At 35.0% G+C, this 15,748-nt stretch overlaps 1 protein-coding gene across 4 annotated transcripts in view; it reads left to right on the top strand.

The window, feature by feature from the left end:
• The window catches only part of LOC150110187 (puratrophin-1-like), an 877,727-nt gene that overhangs the window by 294,586 nt on the left and 567,393 nt on the right, over nucleotides 1-15,748 (top strand). For all 4 annotated transcript variants that reach the window (XM_090398282.1, XM_090398290.1, XM_090398300.1 and 1 more), the window contains one exon: nucleotides 12,045-12,764. In XM_090398282.1, coding sequence (XP_090254408.1) covers nucleotides 12,045-12,764 — 720 coding nt within the window. The remainder of the gene's footprint in view (nucleotides 1-12,044; nucleotides 12,765-15,748) is intronic.

Below are 15,748 nucleotides of genomic sequence, written 5' to 3'. Positions count from 1 at the left end.
CTGGGGAACTCTTCCCGAGATGAAAAACCGAAGAGAAGAGAAGACAAGCTCTAATTCACTGGCCTTATAGCCTTAGTTAATTCAGGCTTAATTCTGAATATGAACAATAATCATACCCATACAACATGCTTATAACGCCGTACTTAAAAATTTCTTAGTCATTCGTGTAATAGCACCATTGCGATATTATAACTTCGGATAAAAAGCAAGTATTAAAAGAAGGGGTGCATTTTTAAGTCTATTTTAGTTTAGTTTCAATGTCCGATTTGCATTTTATAGACCCAATGCATCTCGTGTGAATCATGTAATAGCACAGCCTGTCAGAAGAACCCATTTCGTGCCCTTCTCCCACTTAATTCAAAGCACCTGAGGCTATGAGATTCCTTACAGGCAAACAGTGTGTGAGTGATGACCTTAAACAGTAGCCTATTGCTCGTCTATCAAGAATGAAGAGTACAAGGGGTTAATCCTTTATGAATTGGCAGCAGAGACAGGAAATTACTGTCTTTTCTTGATACTTATCTTTGCTACTTTCACTGTACCGATGTGAGAAAAAGCGCCCCAGGAGTTTATTTGTAGAATAACAAAATTGCTAAATAAATTTTTCGTTTTTTTTTTTTGTTTTCATTTTTTCTCCTTTTCTCGACAACACGACGCATTTGTCTTCACTTCTGTTCTTATCGCGCGTTTTTTTTTTTTTTTTTTTAGTTTCTTAGAAAGTCATTCGAATCGCATTGTCTCCAGATAAGACCTGACATTACATACTTTTTCTTAGATGGAATTCCTATTTAAAGAATCTCCGCGTTATCAGCTCAACATCGAAACCTTCATTTAAACGTGCCTCCCATGACAATAGCATTTTTTTTTTCCGTCTCAATGGAATGACATTTTCCTTAACAATTTTTTGAAGCACGTAGAGCAAACAAACACCTTATTTTCAGAGAGGATGGAGAGGGGGGGGGGAAGTAAATCAATGTATGCATTGAAACCCGAAAGAGTACTGTTAAAATTAACTTAATTCCAGCAGATGTTTACCTCTTAATCTGACTTCAGACATCGAAGACGAAAAAAAAATTTTTTTTCTCCTTTTTTTTTTTTTTAAATTTATTTATTTATTATTATTTTTTTTTTTTTTAGGAAATTAAAATGTGATGCTTCAGAATTTCGGATACTCTTTCTTACTTTGGCATGCAGAAACAAAGAAGTAGATTTTGTTATAATAAAGTCGGGAAACTTCACTGCTCACAACAACTGCGCCTGTCGGCTGTGTTTCACGTAGAAACGGAAGCTTTTTTTTTTTTTATCTCCCGGAAAGTCGGTGCCTTTTTTCCTCTCCGCAAAGCAGACAAACCAGCTGGTGAACACATGTGGCTGACTGATAGATATACACTGTTCAAGGGTACTTTGTAACTGTAAAAAGGAGTTTTATTACTTCATTAGTTGAGGCTCATGGGTTTCCAAAAATACGTTAAACTGCACGTTCTGTTGGCTGGCACATTATATAAGAATGGCAGATCTAATCTATCAAATTTCTTGCGACATTCAGTTATTTATCCATTAGAGGATTTTTTTGAAAAAAAAAAAGATAATGTTGGTATAGACGACAGTTTAATTGGAAAGACCAGAGTTTGAACCGCGTCTATGACATAAGGGACCTTTATCAATTGTTTTCAATCGAATGGTGAGTTAGCTGGTCTCATGCGGAGGTGGTGGAATTTTTTCTCCCGGAAACTTGGGGTTGTTCATCCCTTAAAACACTCAAACTTCTCCTTAAACGCAGGCATCTATTGGCATAAATACATTGCCTTTAGGAATGTAGCAGAGGGGGTGGCGTGCCGTGCCGGCTGCATTAATTCGTCTTGACTCCTATTCACAGGACTGCTCATCGTAAGAGACGTATGTGTTGAAGAATTTTTAATCAGAATGAATCCAATCGATTATTATTTTGAAATATGTGCGATCTGAATCGCATTTGATATGATCTGTGGAATATCATAAAAATATAATTTAAAAATAGTAATGTCGATCTGTTATACGGAATTTAGTTAGGATCCGATCTCAAAGAAATTGCTCATATTTATGACGTGGAATTGCTATACAGTTAATGGAGTGTGCACTAGTATTTTTAGGAAATCCGTACAAAAATTGGATACGTGTTAATAACGGCATCATTGACAGTAGTTTGGAACGAGTTATGAAAATGTCTAGGGGAACAAGGTGAAATAATTGCACAGGAGCTGGAGCGATAACAGCATGTATTATACTAGCTGTTATCGCCACAGCTCGTGTATTTTTTTTTGTGTGTGTAAATATTGTTTATCAAAAGAAATTAAAATAAAAAAAAAGTGTTGTACTATATAACATAAACAATATTAGTACAGTACAACAGTTTTGAGACGCTGTGCTGATTATATAACTGTCCTCTAGCAGCGATAAGGTTTTTCAGATGATCAAAAATGTTGCGTGTTGAAAATAATGTTTTGATATAAAAAATACAATCATTGAAAATAAGTTTAGTTATTTAGATGAAAACAAAATGCAGTAAGAAATGCAAACATTTTTGTTCAAATGACATATCGAAGGAAAACCAATATTATTTTATGAATTTATCTGCGGCGATATTGACTGATTTCAGTAATCACGTTTATGGCAAGATGCGTCTAGTCCTGAACCGTTTCTTTCCCTCAAAAATATATATTAACACTTCCACACATTAATGTTTTGCTATCTATAATATTAATCATTTTTGTATAGAATGAGGACACTTTTTTTCTTCCCTTGGGCTTCCTAGACGTATCCTTCAGTTGCACATTTAGATTACACAATACTAAAGTTGCATGAATGATTAGTCACTCTAGTTGGGCTTATCTAACTTTTGGCCCATCCGCGGCGCAATTATGCTAGGTTTCCAACCCTTTTTTCGTATGATTGATTCATCAGCCTGGAATCAACATATCGTGAAGTATCTTCTTTTTTTTTATTTTGTTTATTTCTAGAAATAAGTTATAAATAATCACTGTCCACTAGTTACAAATATTTCTAAACATGTTTTATACTGTAATTTTAATAAAAATTTGATATTATTTTATTAGTGGGAAGTGGGAGATAAACCCTTCTTGTTCCGATTATTCATCTCATCATAGAATTGCTCGGAGCAACATAACTTTTACAAGAATTGACAATAAATCTTAAGTATGCCATTATCATCATTCCGACTTGCTCATAGATCATATGCTTTCATCTTTAAGTGGCTTGGAGTAAATAGTGCAATGGAGTTCACTCCTCTGATGCCTATATTGTTTCACTTAGACTTAGCTACATGTTTTCTCATCTTGAAAGGATTGAAGAAAACCAGAGATTTGGAGCCTATCGTTCCGGAACACCTTGTGTACGTAAATAGCAGTTGAGAATAATATAGCCAGTCTAAATGTGTGATTACGTTTCACCTGAAGATATTACATGAACATCATTCTGAATTCAAAGCTTGCCTAATCATTCAAATTTTAATCATTGGCCTTCTTATAGTTTATTTCGGAATACAGGCTCTCGTTTATTTTAAAATATCCAACTTACCTCCTAAGATAGATAGATATCGCTATATCCATTCATTTCTATCTAAATCATCACATGGCCATCCCATACGTTTTGTTTGTTTTCGAGGGGTTGATTTTTTTGTCGGACGCTTTCTTTCCTTTGGTACCAAGATCACTGCGCGTCATGAATCATATAAATGGTATCAAAACTTACGATAAAAAAAAAAATGGACTATTACAAATTTTCCTAATATTCTTCTCAAGCAAAATGAGAACTTTCTGTATCGGAGCTAAAATCTGTAAACAAGGTGGGCGTTGTATAGTTGTGGTGCCTCGATTAAATATTAATCACTTTGGAGGGGGGGGGACAAAAAAAAAACATTAGACTCGGTGACAATTTCATATATTTGCAATAAATAGTGTTTGAATGTTGGAGAATTCATTTTCATATCTCTTCAAACGATTAACAGATAACACGTAAAATTAACTTGGTTAATAGATGTTTAACATTGCTACGAATTTGTCTGGATTACGCTCTATAATCTCATTCACTCACCCATTGGCCTTATCTTCCTATGTGCGGATGTTACATTAATACCATCAAATGAATATCAGTCTGATGGAATGTCTTTTGTGATGATTACTTAAATGTTCCATAAAAAAATATCGTATGTAAAAAAATGAAGTAGGAATTTGGCTGTAAATTACAAACATGTACTTTTAATTCTTAAGATTTATTATTATTATGGTAACCCCTCCAAATATCATAGAGAAATTTAGATTCCAAACAATTGGGGAAAAAAAAAGTACTGTTAGTCGAGTAACTGCTTCTAAATCGCAGCCAGTCTTCTCTTTCCTCTGTAGTTATCTCCTTATATAACGTCCTATTAGGCTAAGTTTCTTAGTCATTTGAACTAATTTTTCAGATTTACATGTAATTAGTCCTATTTCATACAACTTGAGACTCAAACGTCATTCGATTTTTGAAATCGAATGACGTTTGAGTCTCAAGTTGTATGAAATTTATTGATTATATTATATTTATTGATCCCACCAATAATACATTAGTAGTTTGGTAGGAGTTCGATTTCCCCCCCGCTTGAAGCTTACAAGGTACATCTATAGATAGCAACATACGGTGGTGGACTGATTGGGCGGTGAAAATCTTGATTGCTGCCATTTCAAATAACAGGAATGCATTTTTTTTTTTTTTTTTTTTTTTTTTTTACAAACTTCAAATAGATAGAAACGTAATCACGTATTAAAATTCATATGCATGAGTTCAACAATTCCCTTTTGAGGGGGTTATTTAAATCATTTCTTGCCTGCAGGACTGAAGTTTACATCATTTCGTATTCTTCTCAGCGCCCTCTAACATAAAAATCAAGCAGCGAAAGAAAAGTATTCCTAAAAAACTACTTTATGGTTATTTTAGCAAACGACCGACTGCTCCCGGCAGGATGAACTGTGTGTGTGACTCACCGCGTTCCTATTTTGCCACACGACATTCACGAACCGATGAGACCAGGTGCGGCCAACCTGCCAAGAAGCTCTCACGCTCGTGACGCATCACTAACTGTAAGATCAGCTTGCCTGTGGCATCGCATTGGAGAGTGAAAACGCACCATATTTTATTTATTAAGATCAAGGTATTCCATCGGTTGTAAATTCCGTGGTCGTAAAGATTCTTCTGTTTTTCAGTGAATGTGTGACAATTACAATGATTTATAGAAGACGATATCGAAGTGAAAGCAACACTAACTGAACTTGTATGTAGTTTCGTAAAGAATTTCTCCACTGAATCAATCCTATTTCCTGTACTGTATGATTATGCGCGTGCCCTGCATGAGTGATTATATAAGTGGTTTAAAAAAATTGCTCTGGAGTTCCATCTCACTTAAGTGATCTGAAATTATGGTCTTCAAACAGGCGTAGATGTAAGAGCGAAGGCGATATCCATACTTTGAATACATTCAGTAAGGGTCAAACAAAAGTATGACTTTTTTTTTTAACAGCAGGATATGAGGTCATGATGTTGACTTCATTGTTATTTGAAGTATGGGCGAAGATGGGTGTTATTCAAGGATTTCCTTTTGCAATGACTAATATCGCATTCTTGAAAATCAGTAGTATAATTTGGAAGGAACGATAGTTTTGGAATATTTTGTTAACTTCCGGTGAAGGAAATAACTGTGGCATCATCGCAGTTTATTCATGTTTCCAGAAATCCTGTTTAAATAAATCAATGACATTTAGTAAACACGCTTACTTGTCATCGACTAAGTAAGCATACTTACTAAATGTCATTGATTTAGTAAATATGCTTAATCATGCAGTGGAACTCAGCAGGTTACGAATTGCTACGCACCTGATAAATCGATGCTAATCTGTTTTAATTGTGATATTTTTGTGATCGATACACCATTTCATCAAAAAATTGTCCATGGCATCGTAATCATGAACAGCTTTTTGATGAAATGGCGGTTTTTAATAAATTATCCTGCTGCGTAACACTTTTTGATTTCCGAAAGATCTGTATTCAACTTCCAGAGTATTCCATGTGTAGCTGGCATTTCCACTTGTTAATGCTGACAAGTACTCGCCCACTTTAGTGATTTCTCATTACCAGTTCCCAAACGTATGAAACCGAGCAATTAATGACCGATCTCGTCTTCTTTATTTTAGATTGTTCGTCTACTACTTCATATCTGAAGTGCTTCGTATATTTTTTATCAGCTTTCCCCTGTACTACCTTCAGAGATCCGGTTTTATGTCGAAATGCACGCCCAAAATGCGTGGTGAAATTTGTCAATAGTGAGACAGGTAGACTAACAGTGACTAATAGAGCATATGGCAATATTCCCTAAGACACCTTATGAAATAAAAACTCCTTATTAAGTCACTTTTTCTGTTCTAAAAGAAAGGAGAAATGGCACCTCTTAAAAATGGCAGAGTAAACAATAATTAACAAATAAGATGGGTCAAAAAGAAAATATTTGCAATTCTGTTCTGTTCAGTATAGTCAGTGAGCGGAGACGAGGTCTGAAAAAAATGTAACTGGAGACGATCTTCACGAAGATTAGAATTGAGATTCCAGACGGACACTTGCATCAAGTTGACTAGTGATAATCATCGTCCAGTGTGAGACTAACTGCTTTGCTTATTGCATACTTGAAGTGGCATGAAAAAGACCCTATTATTCTCTAGAGTAAGGTCCCTAGTTCATCTAACCTTTGACCAATTCGTTATAGCTTAGCCAAGACATATGGCCTTCCATTAGAAAGACTTTGGTTCTAATCCAGACCAGCGGATTCATTTACGATCAGACACTGTATATTTAGCACTGTGACATGCAGATTCTCTGAAACGAATAAGATCCCAATTTACGATAATCACATATCCGTAGAGAAGAACCTCCTTAAATCAGCTGTAGTATGCTCTAACAACAACAACAAGCATGCCGAACTGTTTTTCAAAAAATATTTGATTTGTAGAATTTACTCTGACCGCATAATATCAGATTTTAAGGTTATTTAGTTGTGTACTTGTTTGCTTTAAGTGTCAAATAAAACCAGGACACAAAATTCCAAGCAACCTAACCCTTCCTTTCTGGTCAGTGGTTCTAAATTAAGAAGTAGAACTTTGACGTACTTGGGTGACTTAGTCTTTTCAGCAAGAGAATTACTCCTTAGTTTAAAAAAAAAAAAAAAAAAACTAAATGTGCAACCAGGCTGAAGTTAAACGCAAATGAATATTTAGAAACTGTGTATTTTAAGTACTTCTACTATTGATCAAACACGAACAAAGTTTTCACTTTAAGTAATTTGCATTGCTTTTCAAATTCTCCTGAAGTATTAATTAGCACGTAATTTATTTCAAGGTATATAATTTCGAAAAGATTCTTCCAGGCGAACGAAAATTTCCATTCCTCAATAATTACATAATAAGTCTGAAAAGACAGAATTCAGTGGCAAACCAGTTATTGTTTGACATACCTCTAAAGGTATGTACAATTTTCTACAAGGTCAGAAACGAGGTTGTGCGAGAAGATGCGTAGATCAGGTGATTCACGGTTGTCATAGCAACACGCGGTACCTTACCATTGTTGTTTCTCCAGTAATGATCCACGTGGTTATTTCGGTTGACAGAGTTCGATTTAAAATGTCGACAGGGTGATGGCCTCGTGTGCATTTATATAGACGCTTGGAAATTAGATTGTCGTTTTTTTTTTGTTTTTTTTTTCCCCCTTAAATTCGCGACATGCATAAAGTAGTAAACATCCTGGAGACAACTCATTTCCCGAACAAAACATGAAAAAGTTTTATATATATTTTTTTGTGTATTTATTTACCTTGAGGCTGTCTAGGATAGGCTCTGTCGATAATGATAATCCAACTTAGGATGGAATTGCCAGCATTTTTAATATTTTCTTTTGTTGTCTATATTATCGATGTTATGGTTGGAAGAATGAAGGATGTTAGCGATGTCATAGTGAATTACTTTTTCTGGTAAACGAACGACCTTAACATTTGTCCTTGTAACTCGAATAATAAGTAAAGAAAAACGAAAGAATTCAAATGATATCTTCTCAAATGCGAGAAGATTGTTTGCACTTTTGCTTCTTTTGAATCAAGAAGGACATTGAATGATTTTCTTTTCTAGTTTTAAAAAGGTTTTTCTACAGCGAATAGTAAAAATATAACAAATTCACAAGTTCAAAATTTCAATGTTTAAGTAAGGTTAGGGTTAACAGTAATATTCTATTCATGGTTATAAAGATAGTTCGTTCAAAATAGTGTATTTTTGATGTCAGAAAACTGCCAAGTTGGTTGGTGAAATTATTAGCGTTTCCCCTTTTTATCCACAGATCAAGTCCAACTGTAGCATATATGTTTGTAACGCCGCCTTTAGGTGAGAAAAAAAAATTATCGCCAAATGTGAAACGACCATGCTGTTTATTGGAGGTTAGAAATGGATTGATAAAACGGCAAAGTTTTGCGATAATTTTGTGTGATTATCCAACCTTTAGCTCATCCGTGGTACTAATGGGCTTTAGTGTTTTATAACCTTTTATGTACGAGATCATAAAGGGAAAAAAATTGAGGAGCAAAGAGCTGAAAGATTGTACTGCATATATTTTGAATTCATTTTTAGTTGGGAAAATTCTACACATGATACTTAATACGCTATGAATATACGCGATTAAATTAATCTAGTAGAAATTACGGTCCAAGAAGTAGCTATGAGGCCAGTATATCAAGTCTGTTAAGAGCACGTGTTCCTCTGTCGATTTGTCTGTTTTACGGTATGAAGAACCCAAGTTTCCTGGAGGATTGGGTTGAGTTGCTGAAGAAGCAACTAAGACTTTTCTGGGCGGTAAGTTTTTCCTTCTTGCATAATTTTTTCGCCTTTGTATGAAATCGGCTAGCTTATTTAGTCGTGTTCTAGACAGGATTCGAACCAAAGGACAATGTCTTTACCCACTGAGCTGCGGAGATTCCTGAAAAATGGTAGCGATCTCCTTCATTTAAGTAAAAGCGACCCCAACTTGTAAAAAGGCAGTGACTAGCAACTAGGCACTTGGTCGACATTGTTGCGAGTATTGTTTGCTGCTGGGAAGATGATCAATGTTAGCCAAGTGGATTCTTCTAAATTACAGTCAATCTCCTTCTTTCTCGGTACTTGACTTGCGTTTTTTTTTTCTACGTGCAGTTTTTATGAAATATTACTAATTTTTTAGATGAAGCAGGTAAAACGGTTGATGTCAAAATCGGTTAATCGACGTGATTTCTAACGTGGGGGGGGGATCTGTGACATTTCTTTTCAAGTCAAGAAAAAAAAATGGAAAAAATAGAAATAAGAATTAAGAAGAAAAATATAAATCAAATAGTCATGCAAATATTAATCGTCGTGAATTAAATAATCTATAAATATATTAAACTCATCCAGCTTCACTTTGCATTAAACTTTAGTTTTCATTTTACTTTTTTCCCAAAAAAGAAAAAAAAAAAATATTCGCGTAGAATATGTTTGGCACATCACACAATAATGCAAGTAGCAAAGCATTTCCTAATAATAAAAAAAAAAAGCCTGAGTAATAAAAACTTCGCTTCAGGTTTAGTTCTATTGTAAACTCCATTAGGCATCCAAGTTCCCAACGATGCACGAAGAAGAGAAAGCTTTAAAAAAAAAATTCTGCTACTGCCTTTTAGTTTTTCAGTGAATTATATCTAAATCTTTTATTGGGTAATAATATTTTCCAGAAAAAAAATGGGGAGCGTGATTGTTTCATGGCACCTTGTAAATATAATAGCGATCCATTTCTGAAAAGACGGGAAAACAACAAAGAACACGTAATGGCCCTTCTGTTCCCATTTTGTGAATTAAAGTAAAAGACAGTGTAGCGAATGTTCTGAAATCTCTTTGATGCAAGAACATTAAATACTGCCAAGAATGTAAGTATGCATGGTGTATAGCTTCTATTTTATTTTATTAAGCCGAAATCCCATGTCTTCTTTCTATTCAAACTTCCCCCTACACCGTCCCTCCCATTAACAAACTTATTGTCGTGAAGTCGTGAATGTATGCTTCCTTGTACAGGGTAACTAGTTGGGTGTGTGTGTGTGAGAGAGAGAGAGAGAGATGGTTTCATGGCAATGACATCATGTATTTTATAGACAAGGTGAAATTATATAGCCTAACGTTGTTTCTGTATTAAACGTGTCACGCCTCATCTGGCATGTCACGTGACTACTAGCTTTGCAATCCAACAATGGTCTTTTTGTATTGTTTTGTTGCTAGCAAAACTGACAGAGAGGATTATCTTTTCTTCTAATATGCGACTGTGTATTACTCTCTTTAATTACAGGAAAATAAGACTTGAAAAGCACCATTGTATTTAAAGGCCAGTTAACGCCCGATTATATCTGAGTGATTTGAAGGAAATATAGAAACCCGTCAAATATTAATAATGATTAAACCAGACCAGTCACCTCTCCATGAAGAGAAGCTTTCTCTGTTCTTAGGATAATTTCATTGCTCTTATGTATGTATGTTGGCTGTTCGGTGTGATCATTAGTTAACAGAAACGCAATAGTTATGCTATTTGAAAGTGAATATGAAAGTAGCGAAATGCAAGTGCGTGATTAGTGGGAAGATTATCACGTAGGACTCAGATGCTCCACCTGGCAAGTAAAAATCACTGCTTACTTTACATTACTATGGGGGAGTGGGTACCAATACTGGATTGTTTTGAATTAGAGCCGAAATAGTTAAGACTTGAAGCCCTAATAAAAGTTATTCGCATACTAGATGGGACCCGGGTCTCTCCAACTTGGGTGTGTCGTCGATACCGACTGCTCAGACCTCGGAGGTTCTCGTGGAAGAAGCAAAATAAATTTCAATGCTAGAAACAAAAAATGAAAAAGCTATCCGAATTTTGTGTTCATTCAAATAAATAAATTTAATAATAAGTGGATTGTGGGTTGTCTAGAATTATGGCCTTTTTCATTTTTTATAATATGCTATGAATATGTTTTTATAAAAAAAAAAAAAGTTTCAACCCATCTGTCCCCTTAGGACGGGCAGAGCAACCTGATTAGAGGGCCCGACGAAGGCATAGAATTAGGGTAAGGAATTACATCGCCATTGCCATTATAGGGCCAAAGAATGAGGCTGAGTGATTTAAGAAATGCCATTCCACACGACACGAAACTTACACTACTTGATTGCTGTCTAGATTTTTTTTAAAGTTTGAACCGTAGAAATTTATCTTTAAGAAATCGTAGTGATTTTCCAAAATTTCGAAATCAGTGGGAGATGAATACCATGGAAACAGAACAAAGAAAGTTAGAAATTATGTGAGAGAGAGAGAGGAGAGTATTCTAGATCTTTGTTGTTGTTGTTCCTTCTTTATTTAAAAAAATAAATAAATAAATTTTTTTTCCAGAAAAGACTCTGAAAGAAAATCTTATCATGAGTATTAATTGCTGTAGTAAACTAAATTTTTATTTAAAAAAAATGAAAACATGATTCATTTGCACATTTTTATTATTCCCGTGCACAATCATATTTTCGCACATTTTATCAAGAAAACAAAACTCAAAAGGTATTTTTAATTCTGAAAATAGCTGAAGATTTTTTGTTACGTAATCTTTTAGATTTAACAAGCCCTTACTTGTCAGAATATGCTGAATATTTTTTTGATTCTTTCGTTTCTGTTTGATTATCTTTTTAATTTCAGCAATATCCATTGAATCTTAAGTTTTAAATGCACCGTTAAGTGATTAAAAACTTCACTTTCATTTCAATATTAATAACTCGTGTAATTACAGAATCTATTATTTTTTCATTTTGTTGTTACTTTGTACAAAATTCACCTGCAAAGCATATTCTTCATTAGTTACTCAATAAGCACATTTTTAAACAAACACAAAGAACCTGCTTATTAAATTTCTGTTTTTTACATCGGCTATATTTGAAATCGTCAATATATTTTCATTGATTTTTCAGAGATCAACCGACGATGACATTTTCCCAGACACCAGGCAAGAATGTTCATCTGGGATTTGCTCAATGGAGAAAAACTACTTAAGCGAAGATATCTCCTCTTGGAGAGGTCCCGAAGTTTCCAATAATGAACATAGTCCAGAAAACCACAGTGCCACCTACAAATCAGCAGAAAATCGTGACTCGTGTGATAATTCTTTATCCTCAGAAGGGACACACTTGGCAGAGCCTTGTGAACTCGATTCAGTGCCACCAGAGAAACATTCCGAAGAAATTCATCAGTCTCCATCTGTCGAGGATGTCCATGGTAAGCCTGACAGCGACGAATCAAACATTACTTCCGTAGACATCAAGGGATGTGTTCCCCTTCTCGCTGACCTTTGCCAAAATACAGATGTAATTGAAGTTGAAGATCAAAATATGACCAACGTAGCAAGTGTGGAATATCATGATGACGGGAATGAGGCGTGCTCTGAAGTTGATTTGCCATTAAGGGTTTCTAGCCGACAGGAGAACATTATCGACATTTCTAGCCAAGGTCAGTTGCCACCAGATGACGTCACTCTAAGTGCTACTACTGCTCGGACTATTGAAAGACTTGAAAGTACTTCGGCTGAGGTTAAGAATACCATCAGTGCCTATCAGCTCGAGCTTCCTAATAATCAGGGTGAGACAGAGGTGCAGAGCAACAATTCAGAGACAGCGTCATCTGTTTTGAAGCGGGTGAGTATGTTTTAATACTTGATTTTTACTCCTCACCTTTTTTTTTTCCTGATATAAAACAAAGTAATGACTTCTTGTAACACGTTTTCATCTTAACTCTCCAGATGGCGCCAGTTACTTCTTAACTTGCGTACACCAGTCAAGCATTACACTAGTTCAAAGTTCGTGCAAGAAGTACATCAACTATTTTTAAGACCTTGACTGTTCGTGCAAGAAGTTTATCATTAGATTTTTAACTGTTAGTTTGTTTTCACTTTAATAACAGGAAACGCATTACTGTCACCATTCATATTTTTTTCTTTTTCTTGCTTACAAGCGTTTGTTTTTGTAACATCAAAAATGTGAGCTGTCATTTGCAATCAGGTTGCTTAATCAGCAGAGACTGATTAAGTTAGGAAAAAAACCTCCACATCATTCGGTGTTTATTTGCTTCTCAATCGAACCAAGGTCGATTGTGAAAATTATGCAATGTGTGATTGACGAGCACATTCATGCTATAAACTTGATTGATGAGGGGCAGAGCACTTATAATAATTAATAGAAAGATGCCTACTGAATCACAGATGAATTTTGATCCATGACTGTGGGAAATGCGATAATTGAGTAAATCTATATGTAAACGCCTTAAACACTTTGAAATTTGAGAGTCTGAGAAAAATCGGATGTGTTGAAATGGAAATTTTCTTGTTAGCTGATCTCTGTAACCAAGTAGTTGCAAATTGTACAGAAGCTAATACAAAGTTGTATGCGACTCTATGTACCAAAATTCAAAATTTCATTACTTATATATAAAAGAACATCGATCTCAATCTAAGCCCTCTGATTATCTTGATGCTAATTACAAATGATATTGATTTATTTTCCGTAACTGTACGTCCTCATAAATGAGAAACATTCAGTAACAAGAAACCTCAAAGATGACTTTAGAATAATAATTACTGAAATTACAACAGACCCCCCCAGAGAGTTGGGGACTCATTGAGGGAGGCTATTCTTAACTGCATTCATTCTCACTTCCACGGATGTCCTCTCTCTATCTTCATAAAATAAAATAAAAAAATCCATCTATTGGTATCATCTGACCTTTCAGAAGTTGGTAGGTCTGTTTCATATCACCCCTTTCCTCCTGTCGCCTAGTGTCTGCAGTCCACGAATTCTCAACCTCTCCTCATGATCATTCCACAGTTCCAGATATCATCTTTAACACTCCTCTGCATCTTCCCCACTGTATCTGCATAATCTCAGAGACCAGATCTGAGCACAATAGTCCAGATGAGGTATCAATGCCTTCTAAAGAGGCAAATGACTTCTGTATTGTTCGTTTCAGCACTGCAATAATCCTCTGAGTTGTATTCGTAATTCGTGCTATATGGTTTCTGAACTTCAACTTCCTATCTACTCAAACTTAAAGATCCCTAGCCTGGTTGGCTTAATTTCCGATATATTGTAAATAATCCTGAAATGAAATCACTTTAAACCTAAATAGGATTATAAATTAATAATAACAATTAATTTGGTTGCTATATTATAGATAATTTCATCCTGTCATACGTGTTGAAAGTACTGCGATGTTTCAACAAAGTTGAAACTGCTTGGATCAAAATTGATTACTGCTCAAATCAAAATTCCGATTTTGATCAAATTACAAGCAGTAATTTAGTGCTATGCCAAATGACGAAGTGGTCCTTCATAATTAGATTCTAAGCAAGGCCCGACTTTGAAGGATGGCAATTCCTTATGTAGTCTTTAAAGTGGACATATTCTGTTTTCTTCCGATCCCAGGAATACATTGGCCATCAAACCTGCACTGGATTTTGTTACGCTCTTCCTTCTATCAAATGAAAGCAGCTGCTGTCTGTCTTTTTTATCCTGTCTCAGATTTTAGAATATTCAGAGCAACGTATGTCACAGTAATCTTTATGAATTACTCATTCTCTAAGTGTTGTTCATTTTTTTTATGTTGAAGACGCTTTAAAATACGGATTTATAAGACTTTGAGAGACTGCATATCGAAATGACCGAAGAATATGGAGAGCATTGGTGTTACTATCACTGTTTAATATCAAAATAAAGTGTATTTTACTACATTACGCATCTCTGACATTTTTATGACATCGCAGTGTTCTGTTAAATCATGTGTAAATTCCAATGTAGTGTCTGGTAGCTTTCAGAATTGTATACTTCATAAGTAGTTTATGTGAAACAAACTAAGGTGTGTTAATTGCGCGTGTCCATTTTTCTTTCACCTCGATCCTCGAATAATTCTTTCTCCACTGTTGCTTCCCATTCAGAAAACCCTTTCGCCTGACCTTCATTTTATGGCGAGAGAAACCAACTTCCGCTTGTTTTACTTATTACAACAGGTTGCTGATAAAATCAGCAGCGCCATCTGGTGCTGTGTAATGAAACTGAAGTTCACTCCTTGAAACTGACCCGAGAAAGGTTACCTGCTTGCCTTTCTTATTTATGCGCATATTTATCAATGAAATGAAGTAGGTGGGTGATATATAATGTATGATAGGTGACATGTTACCTCAGCCTCTTGTTTAAAAACACTTTGTTTCGGCTGTAGCGGAATGTCATCACATGTTTCACCACAGAAGTTTTAGAAAAAAATTAATGGATGGGAATAATTTCTCTTGGTTTGACAATCACAGTTGGGTGGATTTTGCAGGATCAATCAATACTTAAGTAATGATTTCCATTAAAAAAAATGTAACTTTTGAATGTTGATTAACGTCAAACATTCTTTATACTTATGTGTTTATCTTTTCTTTTCAAAGGAAGGAGAAAGACAGTTTAGTAGTGAATCCGTTGTTGATTTTGGAATGAATGTTGGTCAACACAATTGCTATACTATGGTTAGAAGGAATAACGAGACACAGGATGGCAGCCATCTTTTTTTTTTTTTTTTGATTTATTAAATCACTTGTTTCTTTTCTGCTTATATTGAAGCTCACAAGAAATGAAAATAGAAAATTTTC

The sequence above is a fragment of the Typopeltis vanoorti genome, chromosome 1 (assembly GCF_054136105.1).
Source record: "Typopeltis vanoorti isolate ZY-2024b chromosome 1, IOZ_Tvanoo_1.0, whole genome shotgun sequence".
Classification (NCBI taxonomy): Eukaryota; Metazoa; Arthropoda; class Arachnida; order Uropygi; family Thelyphonidae; genus Typopeltis; species Typopeltis vanoorti.
The sequence above is the reverse complement of the archived record's forward strand: the minus strand, read 5'-3'. Positions and strand labels throughout refer to the sequence as shown.